This window comes from Stegostoma tigrinum, chromosome 23 (assembly GCF_030684315.1).
Source record: "Stegostoma tigrinum isolate sSteTig4 chromosome 23, sSteTig4.hap1, whole genome shotgun sequence".
Taxonomy (NCBI): Eukaryota; Metazoa; Chordata; class Chondrichthyes; order Orectolobiformes; family Stegostomatidae; genus Stegostoma; species Stegostoma tigrinum.
In genome coordinates this window covers 50,470,008-50,496,994 of record NC_081376.1, presented here as the reverse complement: position 1 = coordinate 50,496,994, position 26,987 = coordinate 50,470,008, and the positions used below count along the sequence as shown (strand labels likewise).

Below are 26,987 nucleotides of genomic sequence, written 5' to 3'. Positions count from 1 at the left end.
TCACTTGATTTCTTAGCAATTATTCACTCTGTGCCTATCTGGATGTTCTTAGCATCGCTCTTGTATTCTCAACTCAGTCAGAACCTACAGGCTCATAGCACTTTGGTTTTACTTTTCCTTCTGGCACAGATACAAAGCCAGGCAATTTGTCTCCAGAACCATTCTCATAAGTACTTTCTGTACATTCCCCATGCCTTCCTACATTGCGAGGCCCAGGATCGGACATGATATTGGACAAAATCAGTGTTTCATAAAAGTTTATCATAACTTTACTGCTTTTGCATTCTATACCTTTACTCAAAGTCCAGGAAGCCGTAAACATTCTTAACTACTTTCTCAATGTGTCCTGAGATTTTCAACAACTTGCGTACATGTACCACCTGTGCCTCTCAAAGCCCACTACCCTCCACTATCCACTACTCCCGTCAGCTTAAACAATTTGTGACATTTGCATTTTGAAATGCAGACCCAAGTCAAAGTTAGCAATAAATACCTAGAAAACCCAACACCCGAATACCAAGATAATAAAATGTGAGGCTGGATGAACACAGCAGGCCAAGCAGCATCTCAGGAGCACAAAAGCTGACGTTTCGGGCCTAGACCCTTCATCAGAGAGGGGTGATGAAGGGTCTAGGCCCGAAACGTCAGCTTTTGTGCTCCTGAGATGCTGCTTGGCCTGCTGTGTTCATCCAGCCTCACATTTTATTATCTTGGAATCTCCAGCATCTGCAGTTCCCATTATCTCTGATACTATTTTAACCCGAATACCACTTGCTTCTCCAAGTGTCCATCACAGCCAGCACTTACATGGAAGTTTGAATCTAAAGTTTTACAGTTGGCTGATCATTGGAGGTGCTATCGGTAAACAACTCCACCTCAAGAATTCTCTCAAAAGATGACTCTGCATACTATATTTTGGTGAGGCAAAGAAAACTAACTAAACATTATAATTCTGTAGGTGAAGAGGAACAAAAGGAGGTCAATATTGATAGTCATACTTAATTTGGCATGTACTGAATTTTTATGTGAATCACATTGTTTCATGAAGGTGTCATCCAATAGTGTTGGTGAAGAGTGTGCCCTGGATTAGGGTTGCCAAGCAGAATGCATTAATGTGGAAGAATGATTAAAAATAAGCTAAATACTGATTGATTCATTCATGTGTTTACAAATGTAAGAGAAAGACAAAATTAATTTATCCGTTTCATCAGTTTGGTAATGATGTAATTTTAGACATGACATCTGGTTCTTCCACCTTCCAGAAAGAAAATGGGGTTTGGAGGGACTTGGGAAACTGTTTAAAAAAGGTACACAAAAATGTCAGGTAACTATGGGTCTGTTAGCTCAACTTCTGCAGTGGGAAAAATTCTAGATTCTATAATCAAGGAAGAAATAGCAAGATATCTGGATTGTAATTGCCCCATCAGCCAGAAGCTGCACGGGTTCACGAAAGGAAGGTCACATTTGACTAATCTACGGGAATTCTTTGGGACATTATAAGCGCGGTGGACAATGGGGAATTGGTGGATGCAGTATATCTGGATTGCCAGAAGGCAGCTGACAAGGTACCTCACAAAAGGCTGCTGCATAAGTCAAAAGGTACACAGCATTATGGGTAATGTATTAACATGGATAGAAGGTTGGTTAACTAATAGAAAGCAAAGAGTGGAGACAGATGGGTGATCTTCTGGTTGGCAATCAATGGCTAGTGATGTGCCTCAGGGATCAGTGCTGGGACCACAATTGTTTATAATTTACATAGATGATTCAGAGTTAGTAGTTAGAGCATAGTATGTCAAAGTTCTCAGATGACACCAGGATGAGTGGTACAGCAAAGTGTGCAGAGGGGTAGAGATAGGTTAAGTGAGTGGGCAAAGGTCTGGCAGATGACATAAAATGTTGGTAAATGTAAGGTCATCCATTTTGGTAGGAATAGCAACAAATGGCCCATTATTTAAATGGTGAAAAATTGCAGCATGTTGCTGCGCACAGGAACCTGGGTGTCCTTGTGCATGAATCACAAAAGGTTGGTTTGCTGGTACAGTAGGCAATTAAGAAGGCAAATGGAATTTGGTCCTTCATTGCTAGAGCATTGCTAGAGTTTAAAAGCAGGGAGGCTATGTTGCAGCTGTATAGGGTGCTGGTGAGGCCACACCTGGCGTACTATGTACAGTTTTGGTCTCCTTACTTGAGAAAGGATATACTGGCACTGGACGGGTGCACAGGAGGTTCACTAGGTTGATTTCGGTGCTGAGAGGGTTGCCTTATGGAGGACAGATTGAATAGACTGGAACTATACTCCTTAAAATTTCAAAACATATAAAAAGTATGAAGGGAATAGATTAGATAGAAGGGAGGTTGTTTCCACTGTCAGGTGAAACCGGAACCAGGGGGCATAGCCTCAAACTAAGGGGGAGCAGAGTTAGGACCGGAGTTAAGGAGGAACCTCACCTAAAGAGTTGTGAATCTGGAACTCCCTGCCCAGTGAAGTAATTGAGGCTATCTTGTTGCAGGTTAAGGCAATGGTAGATAGATTTTTTGAACAGTGAAAGAATTAAGGGTTATGGTGAACTGGCAGGTAAGTGGACCAGAGTCCACAAAAAGATCACCCATGACCTTACTGAATGACAAAGCAGGCTCGATGGCCCAGATGGCCTACTCTTGCTCCTATTTCTTCTGTTCTTGATCTTCAAACACTGGTAGTGGTAACAACATATTCCAGAACTTGGGAGGAGGATGTAGGTACAGAATCCAGCAAGAGGGGCTACGAGGCTCTTGAGCAGTTTGACATTGGGGTGAGATGGTACTGAAGATTTCGGTTGGGTTAAAAGTGGACAAATCCCCAGGGCTGGGTGAGCTGTATCCCAGGTTGCTGTGGGAAACAAAGAACGAAATTACAGGGGCTCAGACCCAAATTTTTACTTTCTCCTTGGCCAGACAGAAGATGCCAGAGGGCTGGGGAGTCACCTCGTGTGACTCCACTTTTCAAGAAAGGTGGTGGAAAGTAAAATAGGGAATTAGACACCAGCGAGTCTCACATAAGTGAAAAGGAAACTATTGGAGAAAATTTTGGGAAGGAGCTCTTATCTCCACTTGGACAGGTGAAGTCTGATCAGGGTTCTGTCAGAGGCAGGTCGTGCCTAACAAATCTGGCTGTACTTTGACAGGAGGTGATCAGGTGAGTAGATGTGATTGATGTAGTTTATTTGAATTTCAGCAAAGCCTTTGACAAAATCCTACATGACAGACTGATAAAGAAGGTGAAAACACATGGAATCTAGGGTAACTTGGACCAGAGGATATAGTCTCAGAATAAAAGGAGCATGAATTTAAGGCTGAGATGAGGAGGAATTTCATCTCTCAAAGGATTGAGAGTCTTTGGAACTCCTTGCCAGGCAGAGTGGTGGGAGTAGAGTCCTTGTGTAGATTTAAGCCTGTGATAGATAGAATGTTGATCAGTCAGGGAATCAAGGATTTAGGAATCAGGCAAGAAAGTGGATATGAGGAATGACTCAGTCATGATCCTATAAATGGCAAAGCAGCAAAGGGTCTAATAGCCTTCTCTAATTTCTATTACTTATGGTCTTAAAGCTGCTGTCACCATACTAGACTAGATCTCCTAAGTGAAGGTGCTTAACTACTGGAATACCTTTTATAAAGCCTCCTTCTCAGTCTCTTTTTCAATGAATGTGACACAAAACACACCAATAAAAGCACTGAAATACATTCAGTTTCAATCAAGCAAATAAGCAAAAGCAAACGGAATAGCTGAATGACAGTCTTAAATATGATGATGCACGCATTTCATGACGCACAATAGTTTGAGTTGGAGTTTCAGCCTCTCAGCTAATTCAGTAGACCTAATATGCATAATAATCCACTCACTTTCTAAGTAGCAAGTTTTAAACCTTCTGGTCAGTTATATAAATAATAGAATTATTTATTAAAGAAAAGCAAAACATTGAGGTTATGTTTTAAAGCTAATGTAGATCATAAAGTTACATTGCTCCTTATCCATCCGTTTGTTGCATTAACAAAAATGTCTCCCTCTTGTTGTTTATCCATTGGTCTGCCCAAATACATTTTCCTGCCATTACAGTTTGCAATGTGATCAGGTACAAGTCTTTAATGCACCAAAGATTTCTTATCCTGTCCCCATTGCTAATTATTAGTTTTCTCATCAAAATGTTTATACATTTCTCAACTTCAAGAAAATAATAAAATGACGGCAATCACATAAATATTATTTTGCCTTAGCTCCATCATAATGTGATTTTCTGCTTCAGGAAAAAAGACCTTTAAACTGACCTGAAGCTTGGTGAAAAGAAGCAACCTCTCTCACTGGTCTCCCCCTCCCCCGCTACATCACAAAACCAGTCCAGCTCGACCCCGCCTCCCTAACCTGTTCCTCCTCTCACCTATCCCCTCCTCCCACCTCAAGCCGCACCTCCATTTCCCACCGACCAACCTCATCCCGCCTCCTTGACCTGTCCGTCCTCCCCTGACTGACCTATCCTCTCCCCACCTAATACTCTCCTCTCCACCTATCTTCTCCTCTATCCATCTTCGGTCCGCCTCCCCCTCTCTCCCTATTTATTTCAGAACCCTCTCGCCATCCCCCTCTGATGAAGGGTCTAGGCCCGAAACGTCAGCTTTTGTGCTCCTGAGATGCTGCTTGGCCTGCTGTGTTCATCCAGCCTCACACTTTATCTTGGATTCTCCAGCATCTGCAGTTCCCATTATCTCTCTCACTGTCTATTGTAATTCCTTTTGTTTAAACAAATACATATTTTAGTGAAAAATCTAAACTACTCAAATTAATGATAAGAAGTTAATAATCAACTATCCACTTATACACTTAAAATTTCAACACTGGTTCAAAGAGAGTAATGTCAGAATCTTCATTTAGAGCAGAAAATATGCTTAGGCACGACATTGTATGCTATTTGTTACTTGATGCTGAGTCAATGTTACTTAGGTTTCTGTCAGAGAAACAATCAAGATGGTTTCCAGGTTTACATACATTCCTGGGCTTCTTGCTATCATGTTAATTTAAATAAAAAACTTTTTGCATATGCGCACAATTGCTTATCCATAGAAAATGTATCAATCAAGGTTTCCAATGAATATAATGCATACCAATAACTTCATTACAACAGTATGTTGTTTGTATAGTAAATGCATTTTAATAACTTAAATAGATGTCGTCAACCAACAATTAAAGTTTTGTCTTTCTGTATGGAATTCTATAAATCTCACGCAAGCCGAGGCTGTTATCAGTTCATAGCTCAGTACTCTTCAATTCCTTCTGTTCTGCTACACTTGAAAAGACCAAATTTAACTTTTATAAAGATGGACTGTGATCAGGTCTACAGTGACAGTAATTTTATTACTACGTAGATATGACTTCAATCTTAATTCAATTAGCAAATAAAATGGAACTAAGTGGACTAATCAAGCAACAGAAAATCTGCCACCTATGATCATCTGGATTAGTGGAAACAGTTCGGGTGCAGACACGAAGGGCCAAATGATCGTTTTTTACACTGTAACAATTCTGTGGTTCTGAATATCGATGTTACTAGTTATGTAATTAAAATAATACTGTCTCCACCCACTCTTCCGTTCTCTTTCTTCTTCACAAGCACATCTCCTCAATTAATTGGTTATGTCTATTCATTCTTAGACAGATCAGTTCACTTTACATTAAATCAACCTATTTCTGGTTCATCAACCTACTTCATCAGTTCAACAGTCTTTAGTCCTAACACACAATGGCTAAGAAATTACATCTTGATTTAATAGGGCACTAGGGATGGGCAATAAATGCTGACCACCCAGCAATGCCCTCATCCCACAAAATGAATAAAAACATTTCCTACATGACCTGTAGGAATGGAGCAATGATAATTCTGTTCCAATTTTTTTGAAAACAGTCAGTTCTTTATGTATTTTACAAGTATAAGCAACAACTACCAGCGCACACCTTACATGATATAATTTTCAATCTAGCTACTGACAAGCTCGTCCTTGGTATTTTGTAAAAGGTTTTGATGCAGAAGATAGCTTTTCAGCCCCACAGGCCGAACGGTGGCTGTTTGGAAGAGCTATCTAAATAGTCCCACTCCTTTGTTTTTATCCCATAGCCATGTTTTTTTATCCCTTTAAAGTCTTTATCAAATTTGCTTTAGAAAGTTTTGTCTCAAATCATCTTTCAAATAGTATATTCCACAGGTCCCAAAAATCAGCCGGAATTTAGAAAGAAAAAAAAAACAACTTGGGTCAAGAGAGTACTCGATTCATTTCTACATTTTAATGACCAACATCAATTCGATACTTTACACTCCCAAACTAGCCTTAAATACTTGCTGTATTTTGCACAAATTATCAAACTGATCATAATTAAGTTATTATATATTTTTGAATCCTGTACAAAATATGCTGAACTCCATTGTCCCTAATTACCTGCACAGGGAAGTTATTTTTAAAAAAGGAACCTTCCCAAAATACAAGTAATATTCTGCTGAAAGGTCATCAACCTGAAATATTAATCATTCTCCTCTCCACTAATGTTGCCACACCCAAGTATTTTCAGCAGTTTGTGTTTTCATTTCAGATTTCTAGCATTTGTAGTTATTTGGCTTTTGTATTACTTCTTAATTCTGTTTTTCCAACATTCGTAACAGCTAAAGTAATTTTCCAGTGAAGTCCATAGCTGAACCTGTTGTTTAATTCAATAATAGGACGTAACTGTTTATTAAAAAAATCTAGATATTAAAACTCAAATTATTTAGCAATCATCTCCTTTACTGCTAATGTTGTCTTCTGGAACTCAATTTTCTCTTTCATCAAGGTTAGCAGTGACTTAGCAGAAACAATCTCACCTTTGAGTTAGAAAGTTAAATTTGATTGACTGTGGTGTCAGGGAATGCTAGCAAAACAGGAGTTAATGGGAATCAGGAGGAAAACACTCCGTTGGGTTGAATTAGACTTAGCACAAAAGGAACATGGTTGCGATTGTTGGAGATCAACCATCTCAGGACATCACTGCAGGAGTTCCTCGGGAAATATACCCCGCCAAACCATCTTCAACTGCTTCAATGATCTTTCTTCCATCATAAAGGTTGGGGTTAGGGTTTGGGGTTATTCACCGTTGACTGTGCATTGTTCAGCCCCACTTGCAACTCTGCAAGTATCAAAGCATTTACTGTCCAAATGAAGCAAGCCCGGGACACCAGTTAGGCTTGGGCTAACAAGTGACAAGAAATGTTTTTGCCACACAAGTGACCACTTTAATTTTTCCATGACCCCTTTCACTTGTAACTGGGGTGGTGCAGGGTTCAGTTCTTGAACCTCAATAATTTACAATCTATATACATGATGTGCAAGCAGAGAGAGAGGGTAACATAGTAAAATTTGTAAAGTAAAGTAAAATGATACTAAAATAGGTGGGAAAGCAGGCTGTGATGACAAGACAGAGTTTACAGATGGATAGTGATAGACTAGAAGCATGGGCCAGAATCTGGAGACAGGGTTTAATGTGGTTTAAATGTGAGATTGTCAATTTTAGCCGGAAAAATTAAAGGGCAAATTATTATTTAAATGGGAAGCAGATTCAAAGTGTGTCAGTGCAGAGGGATAACAAAGTGCGAAGTTGGGTGAACACAGCAGGCCAAGCAGCATCTGAGGAGCACAAAAGCTGACGTTTCGTGCCTAGACGAAATGTCAGCTTTTGTGCTCCTAAGATGCTGCTTGGCCTGCTGTGTTTGTCTAGCTTCACACTTTGTTATCTTGGATTCTCCAGCATCTGCAGTTCCCATCATCTCAGTATAGAGGGATCTGGGTGTCCTTGTGCATGAATCACAGCAAGTGGATAAACAAGTGCATCATATAATAAGAAAAGCAAATGGAATCTTGGTATTTATTACAAAAGGACTGGATTATAAAAGCAAAGAAGAGTTACAATTATATAGGGCGTTGGTGAGTCCACACCGAGTATTATGCCCAGTCTTGGACTCCTTAAGGAAGGATGTGGTGGCACTGGAATCAGTCCAAAGAAATTTCACCAGATTGACTGCAGGAATGAAAGGCTTGTCATATGAGGAGCAATTGAATAGCTTGGGCTTGCACTCACTGGAATTCAAAAGAACAAGGGGGGGATCTGACGGATGTACATAAAATGCTAACAGCGATTGATAAGGTAGATGTTGAACAGATGTTCTAGACTGTCCCACAGGGAGAACAAGAGATTATACATTTTGAGGGAAAGGACGTGGGTTCAAAACTGAGATGAGGAGAAACTACTTCTCTCAGAGGGTTGAGAATCTGTGGAACTCATTGCCCTAGAGAGAGTGTACTGGAGGTAGAATCTGTTGTTTGCTTCAAGAAAGAAATTGATATGTTTCTGATGAGAAGCAGAATAAAGGGCTATGGGGAGCAGGCTGGAAAGTGGCACTGAGACCAGGATCAGATCAGCCATGATCATGTTAAGTGGCACAGCAGGTACAAAATGGTGAACAGCCCACTCCCAATTCCAATGTTCGTATGTAAGTTTTAAGCCAGCAGATACATAGAAAAATAGTATCTGCAGGTTCCTTCCAAGTCACACACTACTATGGCTTAAAACTAATGTGCCATTCTTTCACTTTCGCTGAGTCAATAGGAACTCCCTCCTTAATAGCACTATGAGTGTACCTACTTCCTATGTACTGCAATGGTTCAAGAAGGAAGGTGACCACTTCTTTCTCAAAGACCACTATGAACAGGCTATAAATACTGAAATGAATAAAAGAAAGGCTATGGCTTCAAGTCCCATTCCAGAGATTCGACTACAGTCAAGTCCAACAATTCAGTGCAGTACTGAGGATGTGCTGCACTGTCAAACGTGTCATATTTCAGCTGAGACGTTAAACTGAAAGCCCAACTGTCCTTTCAAGTAGAAAAGGGGATTCATCCACAATGTCCACACAGTTCTCATTCCTGAATCAGCATTACTAATAATAAGAAAACCTGTTCGTCATCACATTGCTGCTGTGTTATCTTGCTGTGCATAATTTGACAATTATAATACTGACTAGTCTTCAAAAATAATTCTGTGAAACAGTTGGGACATTTCACAGCAATGAAAGGCAAGTAGATATTTTCTATTATTATTTTATCTCTCAATAGTTCTTAACTCTGTAAAGCCCACGTTAATCCAAGAATTAAATGGTGCTCCCTAGCTGGACAAAAAAAAATCTGCTACTTCTTTGCAGAAGGCAGGGTATAAGTCTAGGCTAATTAGCTGAGGGCATTCCCTTCACTACCTTTCTTACTTTTTGCGGTTAGTTCTCTTTGCACTTTCCACATGCTAAATTTACCACCTTACATTCGTTGTGATCTCTGTATCTTTGCAGAATTGCTAATTGAGTCTCATAATAATCTCCTCTCCTAATGTTTCCTTTCTCATCCATAAAACCATGCTGGTATTCCCAATTATTAATTTCTGAAAAGGTATTTTTCCCCCACTCTGTTTGCTTTCAGTGATGTCCTGTACAACGGGTCAGCATCAAGTACAAAGAGCTCAAGGCCCTTTTGTCACTAATATCATGATGGGTTATTCAGCAGCTTTTGCTGCTTCCCTCTCTTAACCGCAAGTCCTGAGGTGCTCTCCTAGCTCTGGACTCAATTCTCTTTTATTTCTGTTCGATTTCCATCAAGCCTCGATAGGATGATCTTGTCTCCTGATCAGGCTGCACTTCTATTTAGCTGGATCATTAACAGTCAGATCCTCAGGTACAGTCCGACTCTCCTTCAAATCTGCCAATAGTGTCCTCCTAATCAATAAGTTAATATTTGCCCCAGCCCAAATAATCAGAATAGCTGTCATGAGGTCACAACGGCATCCCATATGATTGTGATCCCTTCTTGCCTTTTCAAACCCATCTGTGCAAACTATCCTCCTTCAAAGCTTCTCTACTTTAGCCCACTGATGGTACTGCACTCACCTGATCTCATTATTATCAATTTAAACATAGAGAATTACTTGAATTGGCTACAATTCCCATCTCATACCATTCTCTTTAGTGTCCCCCAAAAGTCTATCCTGAATCCTCTCTTATTTCTCATTTGTACACTTTTCCTTGGAGATATTATTTGAAAGCAGCATCAGGATGCTGAGATCTCCCAACTTTACCCCACCACCATCATTCTCAACCACTACCCTAACTAATGATGATTAACAGCATCTAGCACTGAATGTGCTGAAATTTAATTCAACCAAATATTTGGAAGAGACTATTGTCTTTAGTCCCAGCCCCAAATTTCTTACCTTAAATCCCCAATTTCATTCCTTTCCCTAGCAACTCTTTGAGGTCAGTGATGCTTCTTTTTGCAAACTGGTGTTTTAAAACTTTAATGTGGTTTCACAAGCTATCCAGTCTGATAGGATTACATTTCTTCTTTCAGCTAACTGTAAAACCATTTCATATGGTCAATCCTAACCAAAAGTTCTGGTGGGTGAATACATCAATATTTGCAAGTTACACTGGAGAACGCAAATAATGGTTGTCATGAGGTAAGTACAATTTCACAAAATACACTAAGACTGAGGTTGGACCTGAAACTAAATTTTAGGAAGGAATTTGGCACCATATACCTGCAGTGATTGTCTCGATGTGGACAGTCATTCCCCAAATAGAAAAAAAAGTTCTGTTCCCCATTAAGTTAATCATGAGCAAACAATGTATAAATTTTAAAGTCCTGATGAAGGATTTCAGCTTGAAATATTGACTTTCCTGCTCCTCCGGTGCTGACTGAACTGCTCCACTGTTGAACGTCCAACTTCACGGTTATTGACTCTGGCTTCCAGCATCTGTAGTCCTTACTTTCTCCTATAAATTTTATATACCACTTTTTGCAAGGTCACCAGATGGAGAAGAAATCACCTTCGGTTACATATTGGTTGCAAATTCATCTGAGAATGTGACAGAACTGTAATCTAGTGCAAGTGACCAGTATATTGTTTCTTTTTTAAACATACCTGGAAGCTTCAGCAGAAAGCAACGCTGTGGAAGTAAAGTACACATTTCCTTCAGCAGTCTAAGTGTACTAGGATAACAACTACTTAGATGCTTATAAGTAATACTTAAGGCAAAGATAAGTAAATATTCAAGTTTGTTCCAGCAATAATGAAATAGAGTGGCTGCAGTAAGGACTGCTTATGTTCATCAAATAGGGTGGATGGTGATTGACTTGAAACCAGAAGTCTTTAAGTTGTACAATTGATCGTGCATTCCTCTCTCACTCAAGCCTAACCAACCCACAGTCATTGCTATTCATCCAGCAGCTGTGAAAATATTTTAGTAGGGCATACAAGTGCAGCAGTAACATAAATTAACAGTTCTAAAAAAAAACTGTGTTCTGAGCACAGGTAATAGTAGCCTCCTGCACTGTCTTTTATACGCCACCTAGAATGTGACAGGATAGGTTGAGAGATTATGCTGCAATGATCTTTTCACTCTCCCTCACACACACTCTCAAAACACAAAATGTTTCATGGTCACTTGTGTTACCAATTGAAGCACAAGAAGAGCAGCACAGCAACAAGACTTCTCACAGGTAGAGAGAGCACAGCTCCATAAGTTATGAAATTATAAAATTGTCCATTTACAGTTTATTGCCAAAAGAGACATAATAATGGATTCTGTGAACAGAACACAAAAATAGTTTCAGTTCCTTCCATTTGATGAAAGACAATTCAATACACACAAATATGGCTCCCCCCTGGTATTCAAAAGATTAACAGCTCTGTCAGTTGCACCACAGTGCTTCGCTCACAGTCAGTATAGCTAACATACAAATTCAGACAGCCCTCTCCCATCCAGCAGCTGTGAAAATATTTTTGGAGGGCGTGCAAGTGCAACAGTAACCCAAATTAACAGATAAAACATAACAAGTGTCCCAAGCACAGGTAACAGTAGTCACATGCACCATCTTTTACATAGAATATGATAGGACAGATAGGGAGACAGTGGGCCAGCTCTCTAAAAAGAACAAGAGACTCGTAATTTAGTTTCTGTTCTGACAGCTAGGGTTGCAATACAGCTGCAGCAGAGTCAAATCAGGAGTAACCTTTTCCCAGAAAATCACATTATTAGCATTGCGAGCTGACTTTGCTTTCAACGTGGAGGCTCAGTATAAATCCCACTTTATTCTTTTCTATAAATAATTACTCAGTTTACAAATCATTTACAGTAACCACGATAAGAATTACACAAACAAAGTGAAGACTTTAAAGTTGCAATGGTTTTACTAAAACAGGAGATAAGAGGTAGTATTTTAATGATACCGAACAAATTCAGAATATGGTGTTAAATCCCAGTTACCGGTGACTGACTTACGGAAGAGGTGAATAGTTTTACTTTAAACACTTTAGAGTTTGAGCTTTGTAGACAAGACTTCATATTGTCTAACATTGTTGCACCACTACTTTTTGTGCCTTTGTGACCAGCTGTCTTATGGACAGTCATCTCTTCATTCAAACAGTTGAAGATCAGTTACTTATATCCTCACCATCTCAAAGATTCCTGCTTCCATCTCTGTACTATCAACAGCCATCTTTATAACATCACCCATGTCTGTACTTGCCTCAAATCATCTGCTACCAGCAAGTCAACCTTTAGTCACCCCAAGATTCAACTATTCTAATAAGCTCCCAGCGAGGCCCCCATCTTCATCCTTAATCTACTGATCTTTAGAACACTACTGTCCATGTCCCATCTCATATCAAAGTCATGCTTGAGCATTCACTAATCTATTCCGATTCCACAAATTCAAATTTCTCATCATCATGATCAAGTTCTTTCTTCATCTGTCCCAATCTCTGTAACCTTCTCCAGGCTAAAAGCTCTGCGCTCCTCCACACTGACTTCTCATGCATTTCACTCCAGCACTAGTGGCAGTGCCTTTAACCATCCAGGGCTGCAGATGGGGAACGTCTTTCCTGACACACTATTTCCTTTTCTTCCTTTAAGGCCATGCTTGAAACCCACCTCACTGCGAGTCACAATGATCATTTCAGCTAATTCCTTACTTGAAATCAACTTTTTTTTAAAATGTATGTGTTTCGGTTTCCGGAACATAATTTGTTCCATTTGCAAAACTGACTTTAGTTTGACACATTATTCATTAGATCAGATCACCGTTGCATATCACCAATGAAACTTAAGTGGCAGTCAACTTATCGGATCCTGACTTTTCCTATTGTATAGGGAAAATAGATGTGTTGAAAATGCAAACCGTTTTAGTGGAGACAGCACAAAAGAAAACACTAATTCAGTTTAATCTAACAGCTGCAATATTTCTTTTGAGTCGGTTTTGCAAATGTCTACTTCCTGATCTGTGTATTTCAACTAAACTTTAATTCCCAAGGCTAAAAATTTTATTCGAACAGTAGAAATTGGATAAATGCAAATAAAGCATGTTAAAATCTATATACTGAAGATTAGGTCATGTTAAGAAGTTACTTATGTTTGTTTAATTTTGAATAGAAGACATGGAGTTCTAAAAACAGTAGGTGGCTTGCCGAGTTAAAGAGGTGGAGTCTATAACACTTGTAACGAAGACACTTCAGGGGTTGTTTTGGGAGCTGAAGCCAAAATTAGTTGAAAGTATTCAGTGAAGTCAGGCTGTAAAACCCATTAGGTCAGAAATAAGTTTGCTGAAAGAAGTTAGATACAGTTACAATTTTTGCGGGGATAGTACTGAAGCAAAGATGAGGATTCAGTAGTGTTGCTGTTAGCAATCTCCAGGCAGTTACGGCAGGAGAAGTCCCTGAAAACCATCGATAGTTCAGTGTGGATGAATTAAATCCACAATGAACTTGTGCAAAGAAATACTGGAGCTCAGAGAAATCCTAGGGGCAGTGTCTGCTTAGTGAAGTTAGCTGTCAATGAAAAGAACTGAACAGATCCTGGACTGCAGTTTGGGAATCCAGTGGAACACAGTGTCAGAGAAGGAGACTGAACTACCTGAAAGTGAGCAATAATTGAGACAGCCTTTTACAGAGGGGTATTTGAGGATGTTTCAAGACTAGATCTTCAAGAGTGAAGCATTTAAATCCCTTGCACAGGAGATAGAATTTTCATGAAATTTGATTACTCTCAGTATCACTAACATCTGGGGATTTGCCAAGAAATCTGTGAAATCCGTTTTGATTGCATTTGCTATTTAATGTGCCCTTTGGGGTGTTTGACCACTACATGATTTTTATTGACAGACTTACATAAATTTGGTGGTCTTGTCAGGGATCATATAAACAGTAATTTACATTGTTAAAATGAATAACAGCAACACTTGGTTGAAAAGTGATCAGTAGTAGTTATTCTGTCTTTTCAGGACCAAATGGTCTCTTTTGTCATTAACTGGTGTATGAAAAAAATGTATTCAGTTCTTCGCTAATTTAAATTGATTTCCAAACTGAACAAAGCCTCACCAATGATAAGACCATAGTAGTAATCAGCAGGTATGTGCATGGAGCTTCAACTCATTCACTTTCTGTCCTCTCTCTGATGACACTGCCCCAAAATAAATTTCCCTGTGATTGAATGCCAATGATTAACTCAACAGAGGAGAGAAGTAAAGAATGACCCATATTCCATCACCTTGGTAAACTGCAGCACTAATACCCAGCATCATGCTTATTGCTTTAGATGGGGGAAGAGGGTTGGCTTGTAGGGTGGATTTCTGCTTGCTCACCATAACTTTGGTGCAAGGGCAGCAGAGAACAGAACACAATGATTTGCATGGGTTTTCCATATTGTTCTGGAGGTATTCATGCTCTTCAGTCGTAATTAAGTCAGGCAAACAGGTGAAGCCCTGCAAAAATTCACCCTTTATCGCGAGGCTTGTTAAGCGTTGTATTCTACAAACACAATAACAAATATTTGTAGAAACAATAGGGAATTTCTGTTTCTCGGCACAGTGTATTTTGGAAACAGAGTGGAAGACATTTAATGCATTTCACAAAGTGGTGTAAATATACTGCTTGTGTCAGATGTCATGGCATTTGCAATAGGTGTTGTTGACAGTGATTACCTGGCATTGCGTGAATAAGATCTCCGCACAGTACAAAGAACTTGGGTTTCAGTGTTAACTTGTTGATAGCCTGCACTGCTTGCTCCGTGAGCTTGATTTCTTCCTGCCATTCATCCCCGCTATTATCATGATCTCCAACCTTCCATGCCTTCATAAGGCCAAATTGTGGATCGGCTCCTTGTACGAAGTAGAAAGGTCCTTTCCAATCTTTCTCTAAAGAACAGTTTTTTAAAAAAATCGTATTCAGACTTTTGACACCTTTTTACAGTCATAAGACAACATAACAACAAGTTGCTCCTCTCAATATGGCTATACCAGCTGCTATGTTCCTACTGAGAAAGAAGAGAGAAAGGTGAAGAAGTGAGCACAGTTCAAGAGGGAGACAGATAGAGCAGTTCAGGGAGGAAAATATAGACTGCTGGCGATTATTTTGTCCAATGAATGAAGCAGTAATTTTAATGCAGCTCCCTAGTATTGCCATTTACTCTTCATGAAGTAATCTTCTCTTCAAAGAACTCAAACTTCCAACTGGAACTCAAAAATAAGAGTTCATCACTGAATTTATTTCTACGCTTATCAAGGTAGAGATGTCAGTGTGAGGAAATGTAATACTACACTTCTCTGCTCAGGTATCAGAATGAAGCATTCTAAAATTAATGCAGGAATAGTGTGAGGAGCTTACTGATTTGTTCTCTGCCAAGGTTAACAATCTTCTGTGCCACCCCTACCCCTCTTTAGCACTATTTGAGATTCTTTGGCTAGTTTTCTCATGAGAAACTCGGACCTGAACTTCAGGTAAGCCGTGCAGCACATAAAACAACAGGTGGACAAACAACAAACGCAATACAATGAACAATTCTTGAGATAAGTCTGGTTATTTAGTCTTTGGTGTTAGCCGTCACTTTTTGTAATTGTGGAGGCTGTAAGAAAGATTTGTAATACGAAGAACATCATAACAGAAGCACAATGGAAAATCGGTCAGATAGAAGCAGGTAAGACCATAAGACATAGGAGTGGAAGTAAGGTCATTCCGCCCATCAACTCCGCCATTTAAATCATGGCTGATGGGCATTTCAGCTCCACTTCCGTGCACTCTCCCCGTAGCCCTTAATTCCTTGTGAGATCAAGAATTTGTCGATCGCTCCCGAGAAGGCATTTAACGTTCTGGCCTCCACTGCACTCTGTGGCAAAGAATTCCACAAGCCCACCACTCTCTGGCTGAAGAAATGTCATCTCATTTCCGTTTTAAATTTACCCCCTCTAATTTTAAGGATGTGCCCATGGGCCCTCGTCTCCCCGCCTAGCAGAAACAACTTCCCAGCATCCACCCTTTCTAAGCCATACATTATCTTGTAAGTTTCTATTAGATCTCCCCTCAACCTTCTAAGCTCTAACGAGTACAATCCCAGGATCCTTAGCCGTTCATCATATGCTAAACCTACCATTCCAGGGATCATCCGTGTGAATCTCCGCTGGACACGCTCCAGGGCTAGTATGTCCTTCCTGAGGTGTGGGGCCCAAAATTGGACACAGTATTCTAAATGGGGTTGCTGGTTGAAGAAAGATTGTCTTTGCCTTGGCAATCAGGTATTAGAGTTTGAGAATGACCTTTTCCATTTTGTAAGGACCCACAGGACACGTGATTAAATATTCTTTATTTATTCACTGGCATGCAAACATAAACTGTATTAGTTACATCAGATGTTTTTATCCTTTAGTGTTCTGTATCGTTTTGTCAAAATGCAGCATAAAAACAGTTTACAAATCCAACCAAATGACATCTCACATACGGTCAGTGAAATAACACACAGTAACAAAGAAGCTACATTTTACACCCTTAAGTACTAACACGATGCTCTATTTATAACCAATGGGTGTCATTTGCCATTAGAGAAAGCAAATTGCTTAATGGAGCAATTATCATCACTGAATTCATGAAAGCATAGTTGGTAGATTTGTATTGTTATACATCTCCTTCCAGTTACACCCATGGTCTCTACCACCTAACACCACCCTGCTATCTTTTCCCCCGCAACACCCCATTCACTTCTCTAGTCTGTGGCCCATGCACTTATCAAAAGTCATCACTGATATCCTTTCTGACTTCAATCATTATATGAATACAAGTATGGGTCAGCTTCTATTATTAATGTCAATTTGCTCAAAGCTTCATCGTCTGCATCATATACCATAATATAGCTCTTCTCATCATTACTCCTCGTTCATTTCCATTGGCTTCCCATCGATCAATGCAATTAATTGAAAATCCACACACTCATTTACAACTCCCTCCAAAACCCAATGTCCTAGTTTGTTCCTAGTTCTTTGAACACTCATCAAATATTCACTCCATTCACACTCCACTTCCTAAATCAGTGACAGACTTGAGAGACAGAAAATTTGTGTGATAGGTCATTGACCCGAAAAGTTAACCTCATCTCCCTTTCTCAGGTGCTCCCCAATCTGCTGAGCACATTCTGATTTTATTTCGCAGTTCTAGCATTTGCAGGATTTATATCCATTAATATCTTAAATACTTCAAGCTCAATTGACATCGATCTTTGGAGATGCAAGAGACAGGCAGCTTTTGTTTCATTGGTTTCAACTGTATTCGAATCCACTGATCTTTTTCAAACATAATCTTTCATCTTACCTGGAGTTCTATGAAGAAATGAAAGATAAGCAATGTTGACAGAGTGTGCTATTTCGGTCAGTTCCATTGCACATGAGGCAAGTTGGAAAACTAATAAACAATGATTTAAACAATAAAATGAGGGCTGAGAACAAGAGAAGGAATGTCACTGCATAAAGCATAGTGATTAGGAGTTTGTCTGCAAGATCTCAACACTAGCAATTGTAGAATTGTGAACATTCAGCAAAGCAGTAACTGCAGGAGAGAATAGTTTGTGAAAGTGCATTCTTGTAAATTAACAGTAAAGTCACAAATGTAGGAGGTTTGATCGGCAAGTTTACAGATGGCACAAAAATTTCTAGAGAGTGAGGAAAGTCATAGATTACAGGATGATATGGATAGGCTGGTCAGATAACCATAACAGTAGCAAATGCAGTTTAATGCTGATAAATGTGAGGTAATGAATTTTGGGAAGATGAACAATGAAAGGGAGTACATGATAAATGGTAGGGCCCTGACAAAGTATGAAAGATTAGAAGGACCTTTATGTGTATGTCTACAGATGCTTGAAGGCAACAGGGCAGATTAATAGGGTAGTTAAAAGTCATATGGGATAATTGCCTTTATTAACTGAGGTACTGAAGACATGAAAAATGAAGTTAGAGCAGGGCTGAATAAAATATTTGTTGGGCCACAGCTGGATGCATTTCTGGGTGGCCACAAAATGTGAAGGATCTGATTATACTAAAGAGGGTACAGACAAGATTCACCAGGATGTTGTCCAGTCTGGATAATTTTAGCTATTATGAGAGAGTAGATAGGAAACAACCCCAGCCTTCAGGCAGAGAAGACTATGAGGAGATCTGGTGAGATCAGCAAAGTGATGATGGGCGTAGATAGAATACATAGGAAGAACTCATCCCTTTAGGAAAGGTGAATAACTATGGGATACAGATTTAAGGCAAGGGGCAGGATGTTGAGGGGATTTAAGGAAAATTGCTTTCACTCAAAGGTAGTGCATATCTGGTATTCAGTACCTTAAGTAGTGGTAGAGACAGGAACCATCACAATATTTAAATAAATACCTGAAAATGCCATGCATTAAAGGTTAATGGCCAAGTATTGGGAAATAGAATTAGAGTAGATAAGTGCCTGACAACCAGTGCAAACACAGTGGGCCAAAAGACCTTCTTCCACGCTATAACATTTTATGACTGTAGCACTGATGCTCAGTGTGCCATACATGGTAGCATAGATGTCAAGGGGGATGAAGATGCAATAACTGGAGCAGGACGAACAGGATAAGTGGAAAGAGCAAGTCTAGAAAAAGAGACTCAGGCTTCCAGGGAAGACATGGTGGTGAGTCACGATAGGAAGAAGCACGCCATGCGGGTAGGTTCAGGTAATTATGGCCGATGAAGTTGGGGGGTGTAGGACGCTAAACGCGAGTCCATCTCCTTCTTCTCGCACAGAAGATTTAAAAAGTGATGGGCATGTCAAGAAGTTCAAATGAAAGGGACAGAAGCCATAGGGAATGGTCGGTACATCTGTTTGTAACAGAATTATTCCCTGATAAAACAAAGCTTTTGAGTTTGCAACAAATTAATGGGAGGTGATTTGTCAACAAATAAAAATTACTTAGTTTCTCAGAAGACATATTCAAGTTCAGCATTTTAAACTTTTACAGATGATATAGATGAATGTGTTGATAAATACCTTTTAAAAACTGTGTGATGAATGAGTAATAAAAATATAATTTAAAGGTTACAGAAAGAAATAAAGATGATGAAATACTCTATGGAATTATAGGCAAAGATTTCTGCTGTTAATAATTTCCTGTGACATCTTAAAAAGTGTTTTTATTCATACATTTTATGATCTTGATTCAAACAGTGAATCGTAGAACCCTTTCTTAATTATGGTTACTGCACTACTGGGACCATAGAAATGTCATCTTTGAAATGACTAGAGCTTTTTAAAAACAAACATTGTAAAATTAGATTCATATCCTGGTGTTTTTCCTGATTAACATTATGGATCACAGTTTTATCTACGGGATACAACTTCCCCAAGAGTTTAAAATTGATGGATTTGTTCACATAAAAATGTACATAGCTTTCAAGTAGCGTCCTTTAATTGTCTATATGCTGAGACTAAAACTTTGCTCAATGCTCTTAAATTAAGCACAATATCTTCCTTAAAACCCCCTAATCATGTCACAACCAGATATAATACTGAATCCCAGTTTCTTCAATGCAAGGCCAGCAAAGTTTATTCACATTTCTCAAAATGAAATGTCAATGCTAAATGCATCAATGTCCAGCCTTACAATAGCAAATATTAAACCTAATATAATCCATTTCATGAAGTAGTGATCCACATAATGAATTTCGTAGTAATTGTTGAAAAAAATCCAAAACAATTTCTTGTACCTCCAGCATATAAAAAAATGGCCTAATTAGAGCCTGAAGGAAAGAAATTCAAGAAGATGGCCCATTTCTTTCAATTGTGTTGATTGCAAACATTAAGTAGTTATTTTTAGTGTCCAGTATGCTTTACTAAACATGCAAATCAAAAATAATGGTCATAGGAGTACAAAAGGAGTTCCATGCAATTACTGACAATTATGAACTACAACTCTTTTCCCAACGGGACCTGGATTGTGTTTGATATACTAATCATTCAGAATGCAGGAACCTGATCAGGATAAACAGTAAACTCTTGATCATTTCAAAGATGGCATCACAGTGGTCCATGTGGTGGACTAATCATAGTGATAGGAAGAAACATGACATTGATAACTCCAGTAAATAGGTGGAAAGAGCATCCTGTGGTGGACTGTCAATAAAAAGCATCCAATTGCAGTGATGTTAAAAGTAAAAGGTTGAATGGAATACTGGACACTTCATGCAGGGGCAAAAAAAACTTACACTTAAATGTTTTTATGAACGCTCGACTGCAGTTAAATACTTTCTGCCTAATATCCCACTAACAATACTTCACTCCGCTTTGTAATAATTCTTCTTGAATGATGTAAACTGATTTGGATTCTTCCAGGAATCTGTTCCACATCCTCAAAATGGTGTTCATGAAAAAGTTCTGTTTTCAGTCTTTAAATACCAGTGGATGAATTTCATCTCCACATCATTAAAGGTAGCAACAGAAGTAGGCCATTCAGCCCATCAAGTACACCCTATCATCCAATGAGATCAATTTGATCATTTTCATCTCCACTTTCCTACTTATTCTCCTTAATCATAGACAGAATTCTGATCAGTAAGGGAATCTATCTCAGCCTTGAATATATTTAACAAACTAATTACTACAGCTCTCTGAGATACTACTCTCAAAAGAAGAAATTCCCCTGCATTGCTGTCTTATATGGGTGACCCTTTATACTGAGATTACACCATCTGGTCCTATGTCCTTCCACAAGGAGAAACTACCTTTCCTCATCTATGCTGTCTATCCCTACAAATCTCACATGTTTCAATAAAGTCACCTTTCTTTCTTCTAAACTTCAATGACTACAAGTACAAACAATCTTAATGTGTCCTCAGGAGGAAGTTTCTCTGCACCCAGGATCAACCTAATGAACCTTCTTTGAATTGCCACTAATTGGGGGGGGGGGGGGGGGTGTGGTGGCAGGGGTGATGGTGGTGGTATATCTTTCTTTACATGAGGGAGCCAAAACTGGTCTGACTAGTGCCTTGTATAATTTCAGCACAAACTTCCTATTTTCATATTCCATTCCTTTTGAAATAAGGGCCAATCGTCCATTTATCTTTCCTATTACACACAGAACTTGTGTGATGTTTTCTTGTGATTCATGCATGGATTAAGAGTCTAATGATTACCACAAATCCAATGGCAATTGTCAGAACAACCCACCTGGTTCATTAATATCCTTTTAGGGAAAGAAACTGCCATCCTTAACTAGCCTTGTGCAATGTGGTAAACTCCTGACTGCCCTCTCGGCAGTTAGGGATGACAATAAATGCCGCCGAGACAATAACACCATATCCTGTGAATAAACTTAAAAAAAACTCCAAATTCCACTGTGCTGTAGCTTTCTGCAGTCTTTCCCCAGTCAAATAATATTCAGGTCTTCTTCCTGTCAAAGTACATAATATCACACTTTGCCATATTATATTCCATCTGCCAAGTTTTTGCTCAATCACTTAACCAGATAATATTTCTCTGTATATTTTGTGTGTCAGCCTTACTATACGCCCTCCCATATATTTTAATGTGATTCATAAACCTAGCAATATTGAGTGTATGTTTGGTCCCTCAGTAATCCATATTGTACTTTACTAGTTACAGATTACTGTCTTGAAAATGCTCCCTTTATCCCAGCATTTTGGTCTCCTATTAGTCAGCCAATCCTCTAGTCACCCCAGTTGATCATCCCCAAAACTACAAGCTCTTACCTTTTTGTGTAGCTTTGTGAAGTATCTTATCAAACAGCTCTTAGAAATCCAAATATATTATACCTACTAGTTCTCTTTTATCTATCCTGATTGTCACCTTCTCAAAAGAATTAAAGTAAATTTGTCAGGCATGATTTCTCTTTCATGAAGCCATGCTGACACTGTTGGTTCTATTCTCTATTTCTACACGTTCCGCTATTAATATTTTCTCAACAGCACATGTTAAGCTAACTGGCCTATAGTTCACTGTATATTTGTCACCTCTCTCTGAATTAGGGTGTTATATTGGCAGTTTTCCAACTCTCTGGGATTTTCCTGGGATCTAGGGATTTTAAAGATCAAATGGTTCATTAATAGTACTTATCCTGTCCAAGAAGTGGAATGCAAAATAACACTGAATTTTAATCTCAGTTGCGTTCAATTAACAGAGATAGGGACATTTTAAATTCCACAGTCAACAGAAAATTGTGAAACCCTTTGAAGATCTACAAAAGGAAATCTCAACTCATCAGAATAACTAAGCAAACTGAAAGAACTGCAGCTACTGTAAATCACGAGCAAAAAAAAAGTTGCTGGAAAAGCTCAGCAGGTCTGGCAGAATCTGTGAAGGAAAGAAACACTGCTAGCACTTCAGGCACAGCAACCTTTCCTCAGCTTTTCCAGCAACTTTGTTTTTGTTTCATCAGGGTACATGGGTAACAAAAGAGCAACCCCAAATAAAGAGGGTTCAGAAATTAACAGGATACCTGATGCTGTATAATGGCTGTTAAAGTTAAGGACCTAGATCCACGACTGCCTTCTGAGCCTCTGGAACTCTAGCCCCAAGAAGACAGTCCTGTCATTGAGAAAATACTAGACTCGATTATGAAGGGTGCAAAAGCAGAAAATTTAGAAACACATAATATGCTCAAGCAGAGTCAGCAAGGCTTCATGAAGGGGAAATCAAGCCTAACAGATTTACTAGACTTCTTTAACAAAAGGGTAGATAAAGAGAAGACGTGGATGCAATAGGCATTTGATAAGGGACAACATTAGGCTATTTAACATGATGAGAGCCTATAGCATTGGAAGTATTACACCAGCATTGATAGGGGATAACCAATAGAAGACAGAGTTGGAGAAGAAGGGCATTTTCAGGATGGCAACCGAGAACTGGTGATGAACCACAGGGACAGTGCTGGTCAAATAACGCCACAGACGCTGGTATCTTGTCACCAAGTCACCCTTTATTTATACATGCACAGTACTTGACACTGGTCTGGTTTCCTCAGAGCCAGCTGTCAGAGTGAACAGAACTTCTGACAGTTCTGATTATATCAGCCAGCACTCTATCATTGGACCAGGTTAACAGTCCCAATCAGGGAACTCATTCTCAATGATATCCACCAGGCTGAACTCATTACAATCCCTTCGACTGGTGCCACAACTATTTGCATTATGTATGACTTGGACAAACTAAGCGCATATTCAATAGCCAAGACTGTAGATGACAAAAATAGGTGGGAGGGCAAATGGTGAGGATGACAGAGATTTCAGAAGGAGATAGACAGGTTAAGCAATAGCAAAAACTTGGCAGATGGAACATAAATGTGAGCTCTGTACTTCAGCAGGAAAAACAGGGGAGCAGAGTATTATTTAAATTGGAGAAAAAAAATGCAGAAAGTGACAGAAGAGTTTAAGGATTTAGGAGTCCTCTACTATAACTCACAGAAATGCTAGCATCCAAGTTCAGTGGGAAACAGGGAAGGTAAATGGGCTAGGTAACAAAGTGTGGAGCTGGATGAACACAGAAGGCCAAGCAGCATCTCAGGAGCACAAAAGCTGACGTTTCGGGCCTAGACCCTTCAGCTCCACACTTTGTTATCTTAGATTCTCCAGCATCTGCAGTTCCCATTATCACTCTCCAAGGTAAATGGGCTGTTCACCTTTAGTTCAGAAGGAATGGAGTACAGAAGTAGGGAGATTTTGCTAAGCTAATAGAAGGCACTAGTCAGACTACACCTGGAATACTTTAAAGAGTTGTGGTGCCCTCATATAAGGAAAGCTACATTGTCAATAAAAACCAAAAGAACTGCGGATGCTGTAAGTCAGGAACAAAAACAAAGTTTCTGGAAAAGCTCAGCAGGTCTGGCAGCATCTGTGGAGTAGAAAAGAAAAGAGTTCACGTTTCAGGTCCGGTGACCCTTCCTCAGAACTGATATATTGCCATTGAACACAGTCCACAGACAGGACACTAGGTTGATACCAGGTACGGAAGGGCTATCTTATGAGGAGACATTGAGTAGAGTGGAGTTGCATTCATTGGACTTTATAAGAATGAGAAGTGACCTTACTGAATTTTCTTTGAGGATCTGACACTCGGAGAGTTACATATACAAATTAATTAATTAAAAACTTCTAACTGATTAAAGATTTAACAGCATGTTAGGTTTGTTTAATACATCCTCAGTGGCGTGGGCCCTTTGATCTTTTACTTATGAATTCTGTATCTGATACTACCTCTCTCACTAATGCCTGAAGAAGGAGCAAAGCTCCAAAAGCTTGTGTTGTCAAATAAACCTGTTGTCGTGGGATTTCTGATCTTTCCACCCAAGTCCAACACAGGCACCTCCACATCATAGCTACCAAACACAGATAAGACACAGGAGCTGAAATTAGGCCATTCGGCCCACCGAGCCTGCTCCGCCATTCAATCATGGCAGAAAAGTTTCTCAACCCCATTCTCCCGCTTTCTCCCTGTAACCCTCGATAATCAAGAACCTAACTATCTCCGTCTTAAATACACTCACTGCCTCCACAGCCTTCTGTGGCAGTGAATTCCATAGATTCACCACTCTCTGGCTGAAGAGGTTTCTCCTTATCTCTGTTCTAAACGGTCTTCCCATTCCTCTAAGGCTGTGCCCTCGGGTCTTAGTCTCTCCTACCAATGGAAGCATCTTCCCAACATCCACTCTGTCCAGGGCATTCAGTATTCTGCAAGTTTCAATTAGATCCCCCCCTCATCCTTCTAAACTCCAATGAGTATAGTCCCAGAGTCCGCAAATATTCCTGATATGTTAACACTTTCATTCCTGGGATCATTCTTGCAAACTTCCTCTGAACCTGCTTCCAGGCCAATACAATCCTTCCTAATGCATAGGGCCCAAAATTGCTCACAATATTCTAAATGTGGTCAGACCAAAGCTTTATAAAGCCTCAGAAGTACATCTCTGCTTTTATATTCTAGTCCTCTCAAGATAAATGCCAACATTGTATGTGTCTTCCTAACTACCAACTCAGCCTGCAAATTTGCTTTAAGAGAAACTTGGACTAGGATTCTCAAGTCCCTTTGCACTTGAGATTTCTGCGTTTTCTCCCCATTTAGAAAATCATCTATGCCTCTTTTCTTCCTACCAAACTGCATTGCTTCACACTTTCCCACATTGTATTCCATTTGCTACTTCTTTGCCCACTCTCCTAACCTGTCTAAATCCTTCTGCAGCCTTGCCTCTTCAATACTACCTGTCTCTCTACCCACCTTTCTATCATCTGCAAACCTAGCCAGAATACCCTCAGTTCCTTCATTTATGTATAAAATTTAAAAATTGAGGTCCCAACACTGACCCATGTGAAACACCGCGAATCACCAGCTGCCATCCTGAGAAGGACCCATCTACCCCACAATCTGATTGTCTGCCAGACAATCATCTTTGATCCATACTAGTACCTTGCCTCAAACACTATGGGCCCTTATCTTACGCAGCAGCTTCCTGTGCGGCACCTTGTCAAAGGTCTTCTGGAAGTTCAGATTGATAATATCCGTTGGCTCTCTTTTGCCTAACCTGATCATTACCTCCTTAAAAGAATTCTAACAGATTTGTCAGGCATGACCTCCCCTTGATGAAACCATGCTGACTTTGCCCTATTTTACCATACACTTCAAAGTATTCAGAAATCTCAGTCTTCACAATGGACTCCAAAACGTTACCAATGACCAAGATCAGGCTAATCATCATGCAATTTCCTGACTTTTGCCTTACTCCCTTCTTAAAATGGGGGTGTACGTTAGCCATTTTCCTGTGATTTCTGAAAGATCACCACTAACACTCTAGCTATCTCCTTCAGAACTCTAGGGTGTAGTCCATCTGGTCCCAGTGATTTAGCCACCTTCAAACATTTTCTAGCACCTTCTCCTTGGTGATGGACACCGTACTCACCTCCTTCACCCGCACCAATTCTCTTGAATTTTTGGGATCTTACCCCTGTCTTCCACCGTGAAGACAGACACAAAGTGTTTGTCCAGTTTCTCTGCCATTTCTTTGTTTCTTGTTACTACTTCTTCAGCATCATTTTCTAGCAGCCCAATTCCACTTTTGACTCTCTTTTGCCCTTTATATACCTAAAGAAACCCCTAAATCAATTCCCTGATATGATGTACTTTGACTCGCATAACACATACTCATGTTGTAGGAATCCAACAGCATATTTAAAAATACCTCAAGTTCAGAATGGGTTTGAGACACACTTGATGACCCTTTGCATTGCATTGCATTTGTTACACAATGAAAAAAAACAAACATTTTGTTCTGGTATCTGACCCAGAGCCTGAGGTTACAAGCAATGCAAACTCTAAATCATCTTATGGATTCATAAATTGCTACAACCACCTAGATTTCCAGAGTAACTGGCCAGCTTCACCAAAACACTGGCCATGTTAGCATCACAAGCATGCCTCAGAATCTAGATAAACTGAGCAATGCTATAGTAGATTACATTATTGTCCAAAACAGTTGGTTGCACTCTATTGTTTAGTACCAGCACCCTCTGGCTAATTTGTTACAATGTTCTGAAGATTTTTAAGAGCATCA

At 39.5% G+C, this 26,987-nt stretch overlaps 1 protein-coding gene across 2 annotated transcripts in view; it reads right to left on the bottom strand.

The window, feature by feature from the left end:
* Positions 1 to 26,987, bottom strand: part of cpped1 (calcineurin-like phosphoesterase domain containing 1) — a 185,075-nt gene that overhangs the window by 135,938 nt on the left and 22,150 nt on the right. For both annotated transcript variants that reach the window (XM_048552671.2, XM_048552672.2), the window contains exon 2: positions 15,076 to 15,288. In XM_048552671.2, coding sequence (XP_048408628.1) covers positions 15,076 to 15,288 — 213 coding nt within the window. The remainder of the gene's footprint in view (positions 1 to 15,075; positions 15,289 to 26,987) is intronic.